Raw genomic sequence first — 22906 nt, 5'->3', positions numbered from 1 at the left:
CTTGTGACAGTTTCCATTAAAAAAATTTAAAAAAAAAAAAAAAAAAACCAAAAAAAACCAAACCAAAGCCCCCACACTTTTCTTGCGCTCACTTCAGCCAGCTTCAGCTCCACTGGAAATATTTCAGGAGATTGGTAGGAAAAATGTTGTCAAACTCCTTACAATGCGATACAGGATATGAATGCACCCCAAAATAGACGTATATATGCACAGGAAGGTAACCGTATCTATGAAAGTGAGCGTAAGCAGGCTATTGCTAATACCCTTCATGCAGGCATAGACTCTCCCCTTATTGCTTCTCCTTACATGCACCGTGAGATCACGGAAAGGGGGGAAGGAGGTTTTGCTCCTCCAGGCAGGAGCGGTTCTAGTTGATCTATATCAGACTACGTAAGGATTTTTTTCAGTCTTTGTATAGTTCGTGTAGCAGTTGTCAGCTATATTTGTGAGGTACAAACAGACAGCACAAACAATTCAGAACAACGGGCCTGAGAAAAATGTGCAGGTGCAGTTTATAGGGTCATGTATTTATTTAAATTTATTTATTTGTTATATATTATATATATATATTTAGATTTAGCCTTTCGTACATAAATACGTAAGAAACCATTCGTAAAAAAGAATTAACCCCATTTCTAATGGGTGCATGGCTAAAAAGACCACAGCTTTTCTAGGCCTGCATGGATTAGAATTTTAAGCGCCTTCTGATAAACTCAGCAGCATGAGATATCTTTATTCAAAGACTGGTTTGGGCCTACAACTGGCATGAACAGGAGTCTTTCCCCTGACAAGCAATGGAGTGAAATGATTTTCTGAGCTGGCCACCCTGTGACTTGTTCACTTACCAAGACTCTCGTAGACTACGGTTGGGATGATGTCTCTCAGGACTTTGCAATTCGTATGCAGTGCTGGGTTTGCATTCATCTCCAGAAGCCAGACCTAGAAAAGATGAGTGCCAGTCAGGAAATTAGGCTGGGTCTCCTTAGCGTCAGAGCAATGCCCTTTTACTGGCTTAGTGAGCACCTTGAGAGGTAAGAGTACTAATAAATCCCAATAAAATCCCGTAACACGGAGTGCAGGCAGGACAGAATTTGCATAAGGACTGGATGAGTTAAACAAAATCCCTTTTTGCATACCTTTACATACTCGAGAACAACACTATTTTGTGCCTCCATCTGATGCTCCTTAGATCGACTCTTGCTCTATAAAGGCACTGTGTTTCTTAACATACCAGTTGCCATAACAAATTCTAGTTGAGTTTTTTGGATAGCATGAAATAAAGCTATAAGGAATCTAGGAATCGTTTTGATTTGAGGTGGACATGGGATGGAAACTTAAGCAAACATGGCACTGAGCTTTCAATGAGCCCATGGCCTTGATTTCCCAGGTAAGCTTTAGTTTCGTGTAGAAGCCATGTAAGATACTGATTTTACATATCTACACCAGTTTCCTCTCCATTTGCCTTTGAAATGCCAAGGTCTGAAGGTACAAGCCGCAGAATGTGATGGTCCAGTTACAGATCTGTGTGAAAGCGAACAATTGACTTGTGTGTAATTCTGTTTACTATTTTTTTTTTCCCTACAGTGAGAGAAACTCATCTGTTCAGTTCCTGCCTCCGCCATATGGTGCTGCATCTTGTATGTAACACACATAGGAACCATCCAGTGTTTTGTAAGGAAGGATATTTAATCATGTAAGAGCCCAGGAGAATTTTACTCCCTTTTAATTGATTAAAAATGGTTTTTTTAATTTTTTTTTTCTGAAGCAGCCATGAATTTGCTTGTAGGTACCTGTGAAATGAAGCGTTTAGTAGATTTTGGTGACATGATAGCCTTTACTTTAGCATTTTATTTTGCTGAGAATAAAATACAACAATAATTTTCACTTCTTTGAAATACTTTATTAAGCAAATGAAAAGACTGGAGAGTTCAGTGAAATGTCTTTTTTTTTTTTTTTTTTTCCAGAGGAGAACTGGAACAGCTGCTTAAAAAACCTGCTTTGCAGATGCCAACAGAGGGCACCTAAGTTACATACATTTTTCCTGGCAAACTCATTCTTCCCAGTAAGTGTTCTTTTTCCCATTAAAAGTTTATAAGATTTTGCGCTGACAGACAAACTCAATGAACCTTCATAATTGTCTTGATTAAGTTTTGGTTTCTTCTCCTTCAAAACAAACAAAGCTCTCAAACAGGAGTAAGAAAATTCCCTGTGACATCCATCATGCCGTTCATCTTCTACACTCCCCATTACTGTACTACCTGAATGTCTCACAGTTTTTAAATGCTCTTAACCTCTCAGCAACCAGGGCGAGTTAAGAAATGCCCTTTGTTCTATTTCAGGAAGAGCAGAGAGAATGAGGCCAAGATTCACCATATCTGGGTGAATATCTGTAACCTCCACGGAGGTTACAGATGGAGGTTCCATCAATAATGGAATTCCTGTGCTTCTCCCTGCATCTGGCATGCACGTGCCTTGCTGAAAATTTCCTCGCGAACATATGACAAAGGAAGGAAACCAAAACCCAGGATGTCTGTCCTTGACTTCCTAACCATGGGCCGGCCTTTTTCTTTAGGCTTTTCAAGTGATGAGGACAATAATGAGTGCCCTGTGGCTGGGGTCAGAAGTGCTGCTCTGGATGTTTCTCGGGGACGAAGAGGTTCCTGCTCCCTGCAGCCTGCCAGTACAACTCCGTGTTCTGTCACATCTTAAACTTGCTCTGTCAAGACATCACAGGTAGGCTTAAAAACTTTAAATAGTAGGATTTGTCCATAGGTTCTTGAACAACATGCCAACTGCAGCCAGATCCTCCATTACACCATGATCTGAGGTCTCATTTCTTGTTCTCTGTATAGTGCTAAGATGCAGCGTTAGCATCTGCTGAATACTTTTTATTTTCTAGTTTGATTACTATCATAGTCTCACTGCTGTAGAACCATACAGCAGCACTTCAGCACCTTTCAAAGGAGCGTTGCATGATGAGACTAGGCTCTGCCACGTGTGACAGTGGCTAACACACAGCCCAAGACCTGTCTCAAGGGTCTCTTCCCTGCCAACATGGGCAGAGGCAAGACTGACTGGCGTGCAGGAAATGCATGACTGAGCCAAAGGGTTTTTTCTGTTTCTAATAAGAAAAAAATCATTTAGTTTATTTAATTGTGTGGGTCTTTGCTGGAGCTCGCCAGGTGGAAGCAAAACATCCTGCTGGAGGCTCAGGGAGGGAGAGGGCATCAGTCCACGTTCCCAGAGGCTCCAAGTGGTGTGATAGCCAAGACTGAATGGAAATGTATGTACATCTGTGCATCAGAACTTGTTCTTAGAGAGGATGGCTTGTAACATGCTTCAAAGCCCAAAGTTATCCACAGTAGGGCTGCCTTGTTCTGCATTTGTGTAGCAGCAGTGTCCAAGGAGCCTGACTTCTGCCTGGAGCTTTAAGCAGCACTGGAATACCGGTCAGAAATAGGAATAAAATAACTTGATCTGTGTCCTGTGTGGACATAGCTGAAGCCACATGGACAGTCACAAACCAAGCTCTGGAAGGGCTGCTTGGATGGTGCTGACCCAGAAAAGGACCCGCCTAGCAGTAGTGGAGACCACGGGCTAAGGCAGCTGGGGTTATGTTTTTCCACAGTATTTACAAGCTTCTATCGTTTTTTTTTATCATCGTGACCTGGGGTGGGCACAACCAAGTCTCCAGTATCCAGGTGGTACCTCATACTCCCGGGGTGAGTGAAAAGCAATGTCATTGAAATCAAAGGAACCGTCCCTGCTGTAACTAGGGATCTGAGCGTTATCTTCATTTATGTACATCTATAGCAAATTGGCAAATGGCTTATCTCTGTTCAGTCTGTTCTCAACTGATAGATAGCTGAATCCCTTTATGGCTGATAACAAATTTACACATCTGTCTTCCCAGCATACCTCTGGAGAGAAGCCCTTTTGCACCGCTGATGCAATGCTTTCTGAAAGCAGGTTCCTTGAGCATTCAGATAACACCGTCCTAAGCTGTGTAGTGACTTAGGCATTTACAGTGCAGCACAAACTCCAGAAAACAGTAGAAAAAAAACCAACAGCAGCAAAACCACATCCGTCACTTTTGCTCCCTCGCCTCTTAAAGTCATTCATTCTTTTCTCAGCTTACATATATATATATGCAGAGCTCTACAGAAAACTGTGGTTTCTCAGCAGGCCCTGCTTTCATAGCCTGTGTTTCTAAGAACTCTGAGGCAGGAAAAACACCTTCCAAAGACTGAATCAGGATGCTGCAGGGCCTTCAAGAATTATTAGGAATGATGCTTGGGGGCATTTCTATCTCAGACAAATAAGGAAGCAGGAAAGGCATGATGAGCTATAGGACTGAAGATGGAAGACCATGTTAATCAGTGTAAAGCAGATTCTACATGTCTTGAAACAGAATGCCAGGGAGAGTAAGGCTGGTGTGTATTCCAGGTGGAGAGGACAGGGTGTCAGACCAAGAATTGTAATGTCAGCCCACGGAAAACTGGGAGTTTGCTGCACCGACCAGTGTTAACTGTGGGTTGAAGCTGTCAGTCCTGTGTCCAGCTGTTGTACACTGCCTCTCCAGGGAGTGTACAGGTGTCTCCTGATGCAGCAGTGCACCAATAAAAAAGCAGGTTTGTTGCTCTCCAGCAGGGGCAAGAAAACATGGACAAACCTATGCTAAACCAATGCCTAAATTTCCACATTACTCTCTCTCAAAGGGAAGTTCCAGGTTCTGTCACCATTAAGTGTCCAGAAACCCTCATCGTTCTTATAGATAATATTTGTCAAGAAACAGGTTTTGATTATCTGTCCGTATGTAAAATATATGGGGACCTAATGGTCTTTAAACACTGAAGTTTTTAACTGGCCAAGTAGGAATTGCCACAATAGAGTGATACTGGATCTTCTATTCTACTTAAAGTTTACACAGCCAGGGTTTTGCATGCCAACGTTGCAAAAGACAATTCCCACTGAAATTTGAGAAGCACCAGTTTCTGTGTCTTTGCCATTTACTCTCCCTTGCCATTGACTTCCTCTACAAAGGAGTCTATTGTTCAGGTGCCTTACCCACTGCTGCATACATTAATTCCATTCTTTTATAGGGTTTGCTGTTCCCACTGCCCTTTGCTGGAATATGTTTGAGTTCCTTTCTGCTTTAGCAATAGCAGAATCTGCCAGATGGCTTTCTGTTATGTTTAGGCCAGGTGGTCTTGCAGGACTGTGCTGCACTGAGAGCACCTCAATCACTGTATTTAACATTTCCCTTTCCCTTTCTTCTGGCTTTTCTTGTCTGTGTTTCATTCACTCTTTACAAGTTTGAGCTGCAACTCTAGCAGATTTTATAGACTCAGTAGGCTGACCTATTGCTAAATGGTGGGCCTATGGACCATGGAGATGCCGATGGTGACACCTGAACTGATAAGGACTGATTCGTCAGTATGGTGAGGGTGAGTTCTTCGTTGCCTTTGATGGGTACTCAGCTGGTGTAAATCAGTATACCCCGTGAATTTAGAGGCCTTACACACTAATTTATGCTAGCTGATCATCTGGCGTGTTTTGTTTCTGGAGAAAGAAAAAACTGAGCGGGCATTAAAATTCCCATACTTTTCACTACGAACTCCACTTCCCTGTGAAAATTCTGCACAGAACAGTTTCAGCTGCAGTAAGTACTTTTCTTCCCATCCTGAGCTGTTAGTGCCAGGGTTTCTGTGTGCAGTAAATGTGCAGGCAATACAGGTGCCATGTCTTGATGCTGGGCAATGGAACTGGAGAAAAAAATGAATCCTGCATTTTGTAGCCGACTGCCTGAATCCCAGAATCCCAGAATGGCAAGGGTTGGAAGGGACCTCGGGAGCTTACCCAGTCCAACCCCCCTGCTAAAGCAGGTTCACCTAGAGCATGTTACACAGGACATCGTCCAGGTGGGCTTTGAATATCTCCAGAGAAGGAGACTCCACAGCCTCCTGGGCAGCCTGGGCCAGTGCTCAATTTAATCCCTAGCACCAGAGCCTGAGTCAACCATGCTATTCTGCTGGCATTAGCCATCTGGCCAATATCATGCTTATTATTTGACAGTGTTGCATTTCGTACCTTAAAGTTTTCATCAATTAAAAAGTCACAGCCGATGAGATCAAAGTAGCCCAGTTTGTGATCCAGTTTGTGCTTGGCTGCCAGGAAGCACTGCAACATGATCTGCTGCATCCTTTTCTGAAACAGAAGACAGGGAACGGTGGTGACTGGTCATTGCGAATGCCAGGGGCATAGGAGTCTCTGTAAGTCATAGGGGCCCTCTTGGTTTAGGGACGTTTTTCCTTCCCCTGCCTCCAGCAGAGCTCCTCTCTAGACTTGAAAGGATGTTGAGTTTTGCAGACCATATGTCTGTCCATTTTGAGTTGATTGAAACCCCCTCTTGAACTTGGTTCTCCAGACTGCTGCGGTGGTGTGTGAAGGAATCTTGGCCCTTGGCCCTTACTCAGAGTGAGCTGTCTGCAGAATTTTTAGTGGTGTTCTTTCATTTACTCCTGTGGGGGTACCAGATGTGAGCTCAACATGGCCATTTCTGACAGTGATGACCCACAACCCCCTCACAGCTGTGCTGGACATAGTGTTTTGAAGAAGGCTGGTGAGCTACAGCAACTTGCAGTAGGTGATGCTAAGTTTCATTCAATTTGGAGTTGAAATGCACAGTGGGGAGTTTCTGCATGAAGAGAGATACCGTAAAGTTGGCTGAAAAGTTTCTGATCTCCTGAGAAGCTTGGCAAATTCAACTAGATTTGCTTCTGAGCGGTTTTTCTAAACAGAACCACATATTTAACAACGTTTTTAGCTTTTTGATTTTCTTTGTGTTTGGCTTTAAACTACAGCATTTCCAAAATTAACCCGAAAAAGCTGTGTCCTCTACTCTCTTCATTTTCACCCTCACAAGTCATGTAAAGAACTGATGCATCATTAGACTCAGGCTGATGAAATGAAGTCTCAGGGACTCAGATATTTTCTTCACTTTCTTTCTTCAGTGAGACAAGAAGGTGGTAAGAAATCAAGCCAGTTGAGTCTTCTTATTTCTCCTCCGTGATAAGAGAAGATCTAAGGTCCTGACATGATTTTCACATGGAAAGTGAAGGGCGAGACCAAATCGGACAGGAAAGAGACCACTGAAAGTGTAGCCCCTTGTCAGGCTAAGACCTGTCAGGCCAGAGAGCTCTCTAACATGTATTTTATTTTTTAATGCAGGACCACAGCATTAGGTCATGAGCGTGAAGACCATAATTGCATTTTTATAACTGGTGTTTACATTCTCTTTCTCAGCAGTTTACCCGTTTTATTAATACTAAACTCTTTGCGTCTTCACTTCTGTGTTTGGCACCTGCAGATAAATGGTTACCATGGGGCCATCAATACCTCTCAGTGTATGTGTTTCCTTGGGGGCTCCGGTGAACTGACGGGTTTTCTCCCTATTTCTGTCACACTAATTAGGCAGACCATACACTTGCTTGCACTTACAGTAAACACAGTGAAAACCCAGTCTTTGGGGAGGCCATTGGTTTTTCTGAACTTCTCATTAATGTAGCTGTTGAGGTGCTCCATCCGCCAAACTGTCTCATCTTTCAACTGGTCGTACAGGGAATTCTTCTTCTGCATGTACTGAGAGGTGGGGAAACAGAGCAAAGGGAGGATTAGATTTCTGGCAGCGAAGATTAACGGGGAACCGGCTTGTGTGGCAGACATCCAGCTACCCTGAGTTGTTCCAGGCATGTGGAGTTGGGAAGAACCCCAGGATCAAGTTATAGAGGTGGAGGGAATGGAGCCCCTCACTAGCAGAGCTACACTGGAGCAGATGTGCTGACTCCCATTGCACAACACCGCCACAGGCAGAAATGTGCCTGACCCGCATGGACATTGTAGAGACAATTAATTACCCATGGACTCTGTCAAAGCAATGGGGTTGGTTTTTTGTGTGTGATATGTCTGGACCAACTGGCAGACAGGCAGAGGTGCTTTCAAGTCACAGTCATGATATTCTTTGGGCTAAATCCAGTTCCAGTGTCTGTCTGCCTCTAGGACAGCACATCTAGGAGAGATGTATAGATGTATCCCCAGAGGAAGCCAAGGTGAGGGCTTCTCTCTCCCACTGTCTCATTGATCCCTACGTCGGCTGGAGTTTATCAATAATTGACATTGTTCCGTCGAAGGCAAGTCCCCTTTCCCTGCGAAACAGCAGGGCTTGGCTGCAACTCCACCTGTGGTACAGTAACGGTGAGGTTGCAAAGCTTCTGGTTAGTGATGCTGTCTCTGCTGCCTCTTGTCTTTTGGAAATACAGGAGGAAAATGGCTGATTCCAGGTGGGATGAAAGGGTAGGAAGGGAATGAGAGCAGACTCAGCTGTAATTTAAAGAAGTCTGGCCTATTACCAGCCGCTCCCATAAGTTTCCCTCCTCCCAGCAGGAACGCAGATAATTTATGCTCTGCTAATAAACACCTGGCTTTTGTTTAATAGTGCTTGTGCCATAGGATCCTATCCGAGCACCTGAATTCCCGTGTGGATAGCTGAGCAAGCAAACTATTCCAGGAAAATCAGCGGCATGCTGATAATAGCATATATTGCAGGGAGCAGCTATAATGTGCTGTCCTGAACTGCACTTTCACAGGAACTGTAAAACTCCAACTGAAGGGGGCTTGTCTGATACCTCTCTAATGCGTATTTTGCTGGTTCTCGGAACACAGCATGACACTGGGAGGAGACAAGGGCTTTAAAAGCAAGCTTTTTTCTTCCTTCTGATTCTTTTAATTCTCTTTCATCAGGGCCAGCTGGAACTACTGAAGGGCCTCATTTGAAGCAAAACCACAGGTAGATCTGAGCAAGGCAGGCTTCTATTTTCCACGACAAGAGATGTAGGGGGGCACAAGCCAGAACAGTCTTGTTCTGTTACAGCTCTCATTTGAGAAGCAAGACAAGCCAAGATGGAGGTTTAAAACTGATGGCTCTTGAAGAACACACCTGCATCTTACATCGTTATGATTGCTGTGTTTAAGCACAACAGGATCAGCAAAATCCTTAGCCAAGATTAAGGCTCCTTTGTGCTAGGTAGCTGCAATCAAAGGCTTCTTGCCCTAAGAAGCTTAATGGTCTACAGATACATGAGAGAATAACGGCAGGGAAAAGAGGTCCAGGGAAAGGAATTGTCAGGTTAAAGCAGAGAACTAGTCCATGGCAGAGAACAGAACCTTACCCGGTACAGCTTCTGTTCAGCCTTGTTGCCTCGCCTGACCATAAGCCCACGTCCGTTTCCTGGGTGCATGGATTTTGCATGCACAAGGCATTTATTTTTTGCCTTTCAAGAGTCTTTTTTGCTCCCCATCTCTGTCAACCACACCCTCCCCTTCTTCTGAACTAAGCGCCCTTAGTTTACCTGATTGGTTAGATGAACAGTCAGATCATCGGAAGCGGCATCATAATTGACACAGGTCAACCGGACGTAACCCTGGGCAAAAAATAACACGTATGGTGCTGTGCAGGCAATGAGGAGGTAAGACCGGACATCAAACTTCTTCCCTTCCAGGAGCAGAGGCTGGTGAATATACCTGTCGGAGCAGGATTTCAACACGCGTCACCAACAACTAGCCGTAACACATGGCAATTCAAAGCTCCCACAAAAACCCCGCAGCCGGTTCATTTCACACCACAGAACCAACCAGTTTGTCCCATTTTCAGCACTGGTTTTAAGGTGGGTGGCAGCAGAGGGCGCTTGTAGGAGAGGGTAGAAATGCCAAGAACAGCTCCTTTCAAGAGGAATCGAAGCTGTGCTGAGTCTCGGGACTGGGAGATAATTAAAGATTTACTAATATTTACTGGAAAATATACGAAGTTTATGTCTGAACACAAAGAGCCCTTCATACAGCACCATTGTTTTTATTGCCAGAGTGATGTAATCTGGGAATTGTTTCCCTTTATCATCAAAGGTTACTGGATGTCTACATAAATAACAAGGATATGCTGTTAAAATAATCAATGCTAACAACAGTTTTCAAAGGAATACGGGGCGTCATTCTTCAGAGCATAAGCCATTCCTCGCTAATAGAAATCAAGATGAGATCTAAGATAGGGTCCAACCTCTTCTTCCCCTGGCACTGCTGCTCGTCCATGCCAAAGACCACATATTGGTCTAACTAAGGCTCTTGGTCTCATTCTGTCAGGCAGTCGTCCTTTTGCTCCGCACACTGGCTGCTGCATAAACACAGACCAGCCTGTTGCAGAAAGCCTCTAAGATCATTATTCCAGTTTACCACTTTACAGATCTCTCTCACCCTTTTCAATGAGGCCAACCACTCCCTTTGTTATGAAAAGAAGTGTTTGGCTGAAGGGAAGCAGGGAATATTGCCTTGGAAAGGTTGCTGTGCGCTGTGTGCTCTTGCAAGATAAAGATGCCAAGCCAGGATAGCAGAATGTCAGGGAAGGGGCACAGGGTCAGTGTAAGGAATTGGTGTCATCACTTTGCCAGGACATGCAGTGATCACTATGTGGCCGAATTTGCTTTTGCCATGCCGATACCACAGCGTTGTCACGAGCGTATCACATTGTCATTGCTGGCATGTCACGACAATGCCAGGCAACATCATGCGTGTATGGGCACCTTGAAGTTTCGAGTGCCCTGTATGCCCAGCTGTACACCCCAAAGGCAGCATCAAAGGCAGCTGGGAACTGCAGCTCCTAGGATAAATAATGAAAACATCTTTTTTGCATTGCTCTTTGAAAGTTATTCACTCATCTCAAAGCAGTGAAGTGATTTAATTACAATGCATTCCTCAATTGAGGGAGGGACACTGAGGCAAAGGGAAGTCGAGTGAGTTGCTTAAGAGTAAGCAAGCAACGTTCGGTGGCTGAAACTGTTCTCATGACTTCTGCTGCTTTATTTTTCCCTTCCTTTTTTCTGCTGTTCTGCTACTCTACAAAACATTTGAGCGGTGGCTGAGAGGGTATCTCCCTTCCTTTTTTCTGCTGTTCTGCTACTCTACAGAACATTTGAGCGGTGGCTGAGAGGGTATCTATTCTACAAAGAAGAACCTTCATAGTTCTTTTATTTATGCAAGGAATAAAACAACCTTAACCCAAAATTTTAGTGATTGCTAGCCACTGCCTGTCGATTGAGGTAGAGGCTTCTGCAGCATTGAGGCAGAGTTAAGAAGATATTTGGGGGGCTTTATTAGATTGTGTGGAATGGATATTGTAGCTGCACAATTTGTAAAATGCAAGCTTTGTGTAAGAAGCTGGGATAATAGCTAATTCAAATAGGTGGTGGAGGCCCCATCCCTGGAAACATTCAAGGCCAGGTTGGATGGGGCTCTGAGCAATCTGATCTAGTTGGCAGTGTCCCTGCTCACTGCAGGGGGATTGGACTAGATGACCACTGGTGGTCCCTTCCAACCCTGGACATTCTATGATTCTATTCTATGATACAAAGAAGAACCTTCATGGTTCTTTTATTTATGCAAGGAATAAAACAACCTTAACCCAAAATTTTAGTGATTGCTAGCCACTGCCTGTCGATTGAGGTAGAGACTTCTGCAGCATTGAGGCAGAGTTAAGAAGATATTTGGGGGGCTTTATTAGATTGTGTGGAATGGATATTGTAGCTGCACAATTTGTAAAATGCGAGCTTTGTGTAAGAAGCTGGGATAATAGCTAATTCAAATTGCTTTGCAGAAGGCTTTCTGCACAGCATTCATGTACAGAACTGCAGCATCTGGCCTTTTGAAGTCATTCAAAGGTAAATGCAAATCTTTCTGATGACAAAAGATCTGCCTTGAAATGACCGAAGCGCCGATGCAAGACAGACTAACCAGAGAAACGGCCTCTCTCCCACAGAATGAAATCTCTCAGGTTGGTGAGATGTGCTGTAACCACGTTAAATACCTATGGAACAATTCAGCTCTCTGAGGCCGGTGTGCTTCATCGAGCACACTACTCACACATTAATTCCCAGCCTTCGGTCTCTACCTTTGTACTATTCTTGCCTGGGGAGCTTTGTATGGCACCCTCTTACTGCGTAGGTGTTCCCCAGTGCTGTGGAGCTTGTCTTGAAGGGTGTTGACAGCAGCTGGATTTTTAAGCAGGAAAATTCCTCGGCCTTGGTTAGAGCAACTTGGTTTGCAGATCCAGATCTCTTCTTCTGCAGAGAGAATGAGTCTATTACAGTAACGTGTGGGGTATGAAACACCGATGTGCCCATTAGTGAGCTCTGAAAACTGCTCCCTTGAACGTGTGTGTATCTATACGCATATAGATATCAATTAGTATTACCGTGTATACTTTTATAAACATTTTAGAGGAGCACATAGCTATTTAAATTGGTTGCCACCATGATTAAGACCATTCACCTTTGCAAAGCTCAAAAAAGGCATTTCGCTCATCTTTTAAGTCCAGGCGAAAAGATTCTGGGAAGAATTCTTCCATCTTCAGTAACCTGAGGGAGAACCAAATACAAGTTGAAAACCCTATCCAATGTGTTCATCCCTGTTACTTTCAGAAAGGATGGTTGCAAGTAGAAACCTCAGAAATGGCTTTTTTTCCCGCTTGTAGACAGTTGTGTGCTTGCTGTATGTTTTTGCTGAGCTACCTCATTCCATAAGCTTTCGAGAAGGTACGTTAGCCTTAAGACATTCTTCATATGCTCAGTTTTTTGAAAACTCGTTGAGATGGCTGCAGGTAATCATTGTACAGGATTGCCATTTGGGTTTTTGGTAGGTCAAAAATATAGGAGCAGAGATGGCAATAAGCTTCTCTTACATTTAGAGTGTCTATGGCACAAGAAGTGGCAGCCTTTCCAGTAGGACAGTGTACCCAAACCAGGGGAATTATACTATGACTGTTGTCTTTGCGGGACCTGGCACTCCTACAGTGCCAGACACAGAAGAGATTCTGTCTCTGATGTGTGTACTTCTGTAAAAAAAAAAAAAGTGGTTTTTCTAGAAGATAAGAAGGAAATAAAACCTCATATACTTTGTATCCTGTACTGTTATGCATCCAGAAGAAACTGGTCCTTTGTTTACGTGCTCTCGCTTTCTGTTGGCCTGTTTCTGGTCAAGGTTCAAAGAGGTGAGAGTTCTTACCTGGAATTAGAGCTCCTCGTGATCTTTTTCATCACCCGCTCTTGCTCTCTCAGGCAGCATAAAAGCCCTATCTTACTGGTGAGGATTCCGTTGTTGGGAATCTGATAGAGAAGCTGTTCACCTGTATGAGAGGGAAAAAAAAAAAGTTTGCCCTCATTATCCCCTGCAGCAGAACCTTCAGGATAAAGCTGGTTTTGTCACTGCTGACTTCCACCAATTTGCTGTAAGGCAGTTGTGACAGCTCACAGAGCAGTGAAATCCCTTGCTGTAGCTGTGTTTCACACAGAATCCCAGAACGGCAGGGGTTGGAAGGGACCTCGGGAGCTCACCCAGTCCCACCCCCCTGCTCAAGCAGGCTCACCCAGAGCAGGGGACACAGGACATAATCCACGCGGGGGTTGGATATCTCCAGAGAAGGAGACTCCACAGCCCCCCTGGGCAGCCTGGGCCAGGGCTCGGGCACCCTCAAAGTCAAGAAGTTCTTCCTCACGTTCAACTGGAACCTCTCCTGCTTCAGTTTGTGCCCATTGCCCCTTGTCCTGGTGCTGTCCAACCTTGCAGCGGAACAGACCGACCTGATGGGGTTTCATGAAATAGTGCATCCCTTGCCCACTCCAAAGGTGCCCACACCATTCCAGCTGCAGAATTGCATTGAAACATAGCCCGTCCGCACCGCCATATATTAAATGGTGCAGCCTGGCAAATAGCCACCACAACTGCCATCAGAGCTGGCAGGAGGGGAATGGTGGCTGCTGTTCATGGGAGAGACAACATGCTCCTCTGCCTCGGGAAAGCCTGCAGCTCCATGCCACGATGCTCAGGCTTGCCAGGCCACAGGTCTTCTCCAGCTCCCAGAAGTAAAAGAATTGCTCCAGGGGCTGTGCTTAGGGAGTTTTGTCTTTGTTATGCAAAGTGCTGCTCTGAGGGTGCCAGCCAGGAGCATGGCTGTGGGAGTCCTTGATTTTATGCTTTCCTGGTGGGAAAGCTGGCTGGGCCCTGTGAAGTCAGGATGAGCCGATGAGAGGAAGGGCAGAGTGCAACTGAAAAAGTTGCTTGCTGATACAGTGGAGTAGTTTGGCTTTTAGTGATTCTGTTCTTCCCAGGTAGAGATAGCTGGGCCTGGGATGTACGGGGTGACCCATCTTGGGCTTACTTTACTTCTGTCTTCAAGTGCACCCTTCCTTCCCTTTCTCCTCTCTCCACCTCCCCTGTGGGGAGTGTCCTTAAATGGGAGGCACCTTCTATAGGCAAGGCTTAGACTAGTGCTTGAGAGATGCTGGCTAGGCTGCGTGCTGTCCCTGTGCCCCGTACCTAGGCTGTGAGCTGTCCCTGTGCCCCATACCTAGGCTGCGTGCTGTCCCTGTGCCCCATACCTAGGCTGCGTGCTGTCCCTGTGCCCCGTCCCTAGGCTGGGTGCTGCCCCTGGCTGTCCCTGTGCCCCGTACCTAGGCTGCGTGCTGTCCCTGTGCCCCGTACCTAGGCTGCGTGCTGTCCCTGTGCCCCGTACCTAGGCTGCGTGCTGTCCCTGTGCCCCGTACCTAGGCTGCGTGCTGTCCCTGTGCCCCGTACCTAGGCTGCGTGCTGTCCCTGTGCCCCGTACCAAGGCTGCGTGCTGTCCCTGTGCCCCGTACCTAGGCTGCGTGCTGTCCCTGTGCCCCGTTACCTAGCCTGCGAGCTGTCCCTGTGCCCCATACCTAGGCTGCGTGCTGTCCCTGTGCCCCATCCTATTGCAGCCTGCGCTCAAATCCAAGGAGGGAGGACTGCATTTCAAAAGTGACTGTGATGGCTTGTGTTTAAATCACTCCACCGCTCATTCCACTATACTGAGTTCATTTCAATGGTATCTTTTCTCACAAAGCTGTTTTCTTGTCTAACCCCCTTTCTTTAAGCACCATGGCAATCCAGCTCTGATGTCCCTCTGCGGGCTGCCAAGAAGCGGAGGTTACCCATTTCTCCTCCCCCCAGGTGACCTCCTCTGCCCTGGGAGTCACAAGTCCAGCATTCTCAAGTTTTTCCCACTACCCTCTCCCACTTAAGACCCACAGGCACCTCTACCTTCTTTGAAATGGTAATAGGTCTCTCGGCACTTGATTTCACACCATTTCAGTGCATAATCCTCTCTTCTGTTGTCATAGATACGCTGCCAGCCTCTGCTCTGGCAATAGATGCTCACACTGCATATGGAAAACAAAACAGGAAAGTAGCCTCCCTTCTGTTAACAAATACTTCGTTCCCTCATATCCCTTCAACTCCTAATAATTTTCTCTGGGAGCCTGACTGAACGTGCCCGGAAGCCCCTGGGTGGGTGATAAGTTGGGAAGCATTAATTGGAATGGCTGCTGGTGGACCTGCTGGTCTGAACTTGAGAGGGTGGGAGGAGTAATTGAAGATGCTAAGAACATTGTGACTCAGCAGCTCTAACGAGAACTTGTACCATCTAAGCAGAGTTTCTCCAATTAGAATGCAACTGATACCCATGGAATAGAAATGGTCAGGGTCCAGAATTATTAAGGAGCCCCTCTGCTGAGGAGTTTAGGAAGAGATGACAAGCAGCGATACAAAAAGCTGTTTGTAGACAAGACTATGGAAACATAGCAAGGAAAAAGTGCTGTTTGCAGCAGAGATTCTGTGGTGCTTGCTGGTGACAATATCTAGGGAAGGCGGCCAATAGGCTGGCGAGAACTCAGAAAGGAATGCATGGACCTTCTGATCTGACAGTTTTTCTTGGGCAGAAATCTCTCATTTTTCACTTGTTTTACATTTAGCACAACAGACAGTGGTTCATAGCTCTAGTGATGACGCTAGCAGATTTGCTACATGGGGTAGCTAAGTGATTTCTGAACAGCCCTAAGAGAGAAACTTCCATTAAACAAACAGAAGTATTTCATTTCTTTCCAATGATATAATAGTTAGCTACTTTACCACAGGTGGCTTTCCAGTGGATCCTTTCTGTTTGAATTATCTTTAAATGGTTCCCTAGCTGTACCACTCCAAAAAGACAGCAAATCAAAGGAAGATTATTTGAGGGCCATCGATAACGGATAACAATGCAAGACTTCATATCTGGTCATACCACTGTTCATATGAGTCTGCTGAGAGGACCTACTTACAGCCCAGCTCCATTAGATCCACTGATATAAAAATACGGTCCTGGTCCCATTGGTACGTTTGGTATCTCTTCTTCTGGCTGTTTTTCTTGAGGGCGTGCCTTACCCTGTGTTCTATTCTCATTAGGCTTGGCTTTGTCATGCTCCACTTCAGAGTTGGTAGAAACAGCTGTAAAATTGGAAATTGAGAAACTTCAGATCATCTGGGATCTTCTCCACAAAATCCACGTCTAGAAAGACAGCTCTTACAGAAGAAAACACTGTAAGGTAAGGGACTGCTTGCATTGGTTTTATAGCCATCGCTAGGGGCCTTGTCTTAAAAAAATTGAGAAACTATTGCTGATGTAAGCTGGTAGCAGCTACCTTGCTATATTAATGTAAAATCAGAGGAAATACCATAAAGTATGTAGTAGAAGGGAACATTCCAGTCAGCCCTAGTCTGTCAATGCTAAATGGTGTTCTTTTACTTGGCAGTTCCTGCTTCACAGGACTTTCTCAGGTATGTCTAGGTGGATCCAAGCTGAGTACAAACCATTGCAGCTATCCAGGTGGAAAGCTGGGGGTGGCTGTGGGAGAGTCTGACAGACTGCAAGGTCTAGAGAGGCATGGAGGTACAAAGGGAGAACGGCAAGAAGAGCCTCCTAAGAAGTGCTAGCCATACCCTATACATCGAAACAGAGTTCTTTCAACTGTTAAGGCCTATAGAAATTTTGACAAGCCCAGGACGTGACAGCTCTGAGGTCCCTCCGACAGGCAGCCACAAAGTGGAAGGGCACACGTGAACTGTGGTGACAATGACTGAAGGGGTGGGAATGGGAACCCCCTGCTTCATGTTGGTAACTAATCACATTAGGCTTGCGATGGTTCTGTTACTTATTCTCAGATCCCAGGGCTCAAAAGCTGGTGAATTTGTAGGGGATAACAATTTTTTTTCAGTACAAAGTCAATGGGATCTGCCTAACCAGTAAGTGCTGCTGGGTTATTTGTGGAGGAGAACGGCAGAGCTTGTATCTAGCTTTAGCGGTTGTGAAGAACTTCAGCTTCCTGGCTTTCTAGGAATGATAAACTACACCTCCAGATCTTCCTCTGTCAAGAGGTTTCTCTGTACAATACCTAGTAAAAGCTTTTCTTTTGCAAGGCAAAATGAGACTCCATGACTTCTCCCCACCACCCCCATACTTTGTCCATATTTCAGGTCTCTGATGTTCTTTGTACAGCACAGGGAGTTCTCTGGTGCAGACCCCAGTCATGCTCTAAAGCATAAAGATACTTCAAAAGTATCTGAAGCAACTCAAGTACCATCTCACCCTGACAGAGATACAGGTGAAGAGGACTAACACTGTGCTTCATAATTATTATTTTTTTTTACTAAAGTAGCAAAACTTGTTCAGGGTCTTGCCTGATACAACTAGGCTGTCATAGGCTGTGGTACTGTTGGAAAAAAATACGGTATCTGAGCAATTTCTATCTGATCAACCTTCACATTGTTCAAATACTCTCAAAACAGATCGATGACATTGTAATACATAAGGGAGACGAAGGACATTATTGGTTTGGAATTTGAATCACATTTGGATATGAATGAAACAATGGCCAGTAATGGGAAGTTTTATTTTGAATATGGTTGCTGGTAAAGGACTTCAAAAGGGCAAAACATATGGTTTCAGAGTAGTATCTGATGTAATGATGTCATCAGCCTCGAAACTAGTGCTGGATTTATTGTCCATTATCTTGGCCTTAGCAAGTTCAGTTTGTGGTCTGATTTCTTGGCTGGTAACTCATAGGAATTGTGAGTCTGGCACTTGCTTCCAGAGCAGCCCATGGCTGCTTATAGAGCTAACGTTTGGGATGTTGTTACCCAAATCACTGGCTCCAACCCTATAAAAAACATACATAGGCTTAGTACTTCCAGGGGCTGAGAAACTATACATTGGTTTCTCTTCAACTTGGCTACGCACAAAACTTTTGGCAACATTAAAGCCTGTGATTAGAAGAACAAGTCCACTCTGTCCTGGTTCTGTTCCTATTGGAAGGAGGGAGCAGGAAGCAAGCGGATGGCAAGGCTGGAGCCATCTACTCTTTGGACTGCTCTTCTATTGTTATTTATTATAGTACATCCTGTGATCACATGAGTAAAAACGTCCACCTTGGCAACAAAACCCTTTTGACTGAAGTGGAGCAAAGGTTCTCTCTTGTTTTACAAGCATTTGTTTTATGTCTTTGTTGCACTCCACCTATGAAGGCAGGTGCAGTCCACAGTGAACCATGTGCCCACAGTTCCTGAATTTCCCAGCGGGCTCACACACCTGGTTCAGTTTGCTTTGGAATAAAGGAAGTAGATTGCAAACTCTTTGAGGGGGGACTTGCTTTCAATTTCTGCTTCGTGTAGTACTTGGCACTGAAGGGTTCTAACAGTAAAAGCCCTAGCGTTGTTACAAACTGCAGCTTTATCAGTGCTAATCCCTGGACTCCTGCCTTGAATTTCCTCCTTAAATTAAAACCAAAACAAACAAAAAACCCCCGTCCTAAACAACCAGTTCAAACAAGCCAGGGCACAAAACCTCCATGATGGAGAACGCTGCCTCGGCAATGTCTCATGACCAACTGAAATGAGCTTTTTTCCGAGGTGAATAATTTCCAGCTGCCCTGGTTCATGGAGCAGGGATTAGGCTTGCTCCTGGCAGGATGGTGGGGCAGTTGCAATGGGGGGGACTCTCCAGCAGAGACCTGCGCCTGGCCCTTTGGTCACCATCTCCTTTTGTCATCACAGCACCAGACCAGGCGAAAACTTAACATATTCTGTCTTCCTCTAGAAGAGGAACTGTCAGTAGCGACTCGGATAAATTTTTTGAACAAACTGTTTGAAAGTAGCTCAAAGGCAGGGTTAATGCATTATGCATAAGCATCGGGCAAATTAAAAGACATGCAGAAAAGTAGCACCACTCAACTCTCTTTCCTAGCCCAAATGCATTTTACGAAAAGGTTGTACCGCAAAGCAGTACCACCCCTCCAGCTACTGGTCTCTTCCACCAGGGAGGCTGATCTCGCTCCTCTGCCTTAGCGAGGTGTGTTACAGTGCTGCTCTTGTTACTCTTTGATATGGGAATGTAAATATTTATTTATCTACTTTTAATGTTTAGCTGCTCATTCATACCTCCTGCGAGAGCTTTTGGCTCTTTTATCACTTCCGTCCTTGCCTGGATTGCTAAGAAATTAGCCAGTTTTAAACAGTCCCATTTATCGTGAGACACGGACACATGAAATAGCCTGCAGTGATTGAAGTGTCGGTAAGGTATTCTTCCATTAGTCTGAACACGTACCTGTCTCTCCCTCTCTAATCTTTATACAGAAACCCAGGGGGTGGGAGCCTTTTATCTTCTTTTCTGTCTAATTATGGAATCTCCCAGTATTAAAGATGAACCTTCATTTCTTTGAATCTTTCGACATGTATTATTTAAGCCTGAGTCCCCTTAGTCTTCATTTGTTCGCGTGTTTTGCAGCCTTAGGTGGTTAACTGTTAAAGAGGTAAGGAGAGACAGGGATGGAGAGGGTTATTCCCATTGCCTGATTGCATAAATTTCAGGCAAGGGCCTTTTCACTTGTTTATCAGAGGTGGGATTAGATGCTTGTTGGGACTTGAGCTCTTAGGAGAGAACAGGCAGAGCGGCTTGGCTTGCAGACCTGAGCAGCAGAGAGGAGCGGATATTTCAGAGGCTGAGTTTGTGCGTCCAAACTCAGTTCCACGTTGCCCTGTGAAAGAGCCTCCCTCTGTCCAGAAGGTACCTGTGGTGGGGAGGGGGGGAGAGCCCTTGGGGAAAGAGCCTTCTAACTTGTCACGTAAACGAGCAGCATGAAATTCAACAGTATGATTCCCTCCCAGAGAGCCCACACAGAGATTGTCTTCACAGCGGGTGCAGCCAGTAAATTACATTTCTTGAGACAATTTTGAATTCGGCTCATTAATTTCTTTGGGAATTGTGTGTTGGCGGTGTCTGTATAAGCAGCCCCTATCTAATCTCAGCTCTGCTTTCAGTGCACATGGGGATAAGCGCGCTGGCAGGGAGATGCAGTCTGCTTTGTGTCATTTGCTACCAAAAGGAAAAAAAAAAGCGGGGCTTAGAACACAGAACTTCCATTTTCCCTTTTCCATGTAAAGGAAGGTTTAACAGAATAGTAGTTGACTGATTTTTGTAGAATCCAGGGCTTCAATCTGGCTGAAATTTTCATTTAAGAAAGCTAACTGACCTAATAATCTTTCTAAAGACAAGCACTGCCCTAAAGATTACATCTGCATTAAAAAGGTTTTCATTTGAAACAAATGAATATATTTTTCCTGCCAATGCACAGAGCTGAGTTCGACAGTGAATGTGTCAGAAAAACAATGCCGTTGGGTTTGTCATTGGAAGATTTGTGGCATTTCAGCCAAATTATCTCTCCATAAAAAAGTCATGGTTTCTTTTTGGAGGAACTGCTTGCTAATGGATTGCTTGTATTTTTCTTCATGTTTTCCACAAAACGCTTTAGAAGTTACTATAAAATATTTTCATTTCACTGTTTGTCAGCCAATATCAATAATGTCTGTCTTGAGTTATTTTTAGAAGCAAAGGGATGGGCTTCTATTTTCATAGGGTTTAAATAAAAATGGTGTAAATTACGTGCGATACGTCTATAACTTGCTAGCGGCCAGCCCTTTGGCTAGTATGAGCAGATATAACTCCCTTGATACTGGCATCACCTGAGAACCTGGTCACAGGGCTCGGCACAATTAATAGCTAAAAGCAAAGGCTACCAGATTCACCTCTGGCCGCTGGTAAGGATCCAGCCTGTTGTTGGTTACTTCCTTGCATCGTGGGTTTGGTGTCCTTTTTCCTCTTGCTTGGCACAAAGGCCATCTCAGCCTAGCCTGCGAAAGCAAGGATCATCATCAGCCACTTCGCCAGTCACGAGTGATCAGGGAAAGTCTGTAAGATGCCTTTTTCTCTGCTGATTGCCATTTTTCACCATCTTCTGCAGTTTTTTGATTTCCTCAGAATCTTTATTTTGACATAGTTGTTTAGCTGGGAATACACAGGCTCTACTTTCTATCTGCGGCTTCTTACGGGTGGTCTCTAGTGAGAAGCTTGTTGGTGACTGTGCTGGGGATCGGAGTGCTTCTGCATCTAATCTTTGTGCTCTTCCTACCCTCTTCCCATTGGCAGCACTCAGTGTAGGTCTTGGGTTGCCCTGTAAATTTGCTGTAAGTAATGGGGTGCTTTCCCTGAGGCTGTTGCTCACGGTGGAGCAGTGTCCAAGAGCTGTTTTCAGATATATCTGGTATTTATGTCTATGGCATCATCAGGCTCTGGTCGTTGAGCCTTGGGATAAAAGATGAGCTTCTTTTCAGGAGCCTGAAAGCTGAGAGCCATTTTTTGTCTTTGCAATGCATATGAAAACAACAAATGAGATCTTCTATCTGGAGACAGAAACCATAATCCCGAGTAATTGTTGGACACAGGATAGGCAGAATATTTTCAGCAAGTCTCATGCTGGGAATAGTCAGTTGGAAAAAAGGACTTGTTCTGTGTCAAGGCTGCAACTGCTTTGTGGGAAGGATGCTTACCTTAGAAAGCGTGGGGCAGCTGAAACATCAGGCAGAATTAGGGAAATACACGTTTGCTGCTTCTACTGTGACAAGCAAAAGCAGCACATAGTCTACGAACACCGAACAAATGGAGCATGCATACTGCGTAGGTTGAAGTCCACAAGAAGGACAAATGCAGAAATGTTGGGTCCTGTAAGTATTCTCACGTAGCAATGGGTCCTGTAATTATTCTCATGTAGCAATAGAATGCAATGTTTAGCCACAGGCAGGTGTTGTGGAACCTCAGGGCACCTGCCTGTCACTAAACCCCAGTCTGGCAAAGCCAAAGGGGGAATTAGGAGGAGAAAGGGATCTTTCAGATTCCAGTGGAAGGGGAGGAGCACAGGTTGGCGTAAGGCACGGCAGCGGTCACCGAGGGAGTCTGGCAGAGGGCTTTTGCAGGCAGTGGGACGAAGCCGTAAGGATCCCCTGAAGGGTGATGGGGAATAAGCAGCTATTCCTCGAACAACTCTTGCCCTCAGCCTGGGAGGCATCCTGACAGCGAAAGGGGGGTTAAGTCGTTAGGCTGAGGTTAGGGTCATGACTCCAGCACAGTGCTGGGAGCAAAGGCTGCTCTGGGTGGAGCTGTAGAGAAAGAGGGAACATGTGGAGTGGAGGACAGGAAGGGTACGTGGTGGTTTGTGTTCAGGGAGCTTTGCATTTTCGTTTGCATTTGCTAGTCCAGTTGCAGCAGGGACTCTCGCAGTGCTTTCTCCTGCACTCAGAATGCACCGGTCAGGCATGGAGTAAGGCTCAAGGAGGTCATCGTAAAACACATATGAAGAAATCCTCATCATGCTGAGGAGATGCTTAGTTTTATGTTCCTCTTTCAGTGGTCCCTGTGTGGTGCTGTGGTGCTGCTCTGCTCTGGTGAGACCTCCCCTGGAGCCCTGCGTCCAGCTCTGGAGCCCTCAGCACAAGAAGGACATGGACCTGTTGGAGCGGGGCCAGAGGAGGGCTACTAAAATGATCCGAGGGCTGGAGCCCCTCTGCTATGAGGCCAGGCTGGGAGAGTTGGGCTTGTTCAGCCTGGAGAAGAGAAGGCTGAGAGCGGCTGTTCAGGGCTTAAAGGGGG

At 45.3% G+C, this 22906-nt stretch overlaps 1 protein-coding gene across 1 annotated transcript in view; it reads right to left on the bottom strand.

Annotated features, from left to right (window-relative positions):
- Positions 1-837: 837 nt before the first annotated feature.
- The window catches only part of TTLL10 (tubulin tyrosine ligase like 10), a 28750-nt gene continuing 6681 nt past the window's right edge, over positions 838-22906 (bottom strand). The window contains exons 5-14 of the mRNA XM_035902145.1: positions 21010-21109; positions 16215-16380; positions 15160-15278; positions 13105-13225; positions 12373-12458; positions 11993-12164; positions 9408-9579; positions 7501-7641; positions 6091-6207; positions 838-939 (exon numbers count right to left, since the gene is read on the bottom strand). Of these exons, the coding sequence (XP_035758038.1) occupies positions 838-939; positions 6091-6207; positions 7501-7641; positions 9408-9579; positions 11993-12164; positions 12373-12458; positions 13105-13225; positions 15160-15278; positions 16215-16380; positions 21010-21109 (1296 nt within the window). The remainder of the gene's footprint in view (positions 940-6090; positions 6208-7500; positions 7642-9407; positions 9580-11992; positions 12165-12372; positions 12459-13104; positions 13226-15159; positions 15279-16214; positions 16381-21009; positions 21110-22906) is intronic.

This window comes from Egretta garzetta, unplaced genomic scaffold, assembly GCF_000687185.1.
Source record: "Egretta garzetta isolate BGI_Z169 unplaced genomic scaffold, ASM68718v1 scaffold29, whole genome shotgun sequence".
Classification (NCBI taxonomy): Eukaryota; Metazoa; Chordata; class Aves; order Pelecaniformes; family Ardeidae; genus Egretta; species Egretta garzetta.
This window is presented reverse-complemented; position numbering and strand designations above follow the sequence as displayed.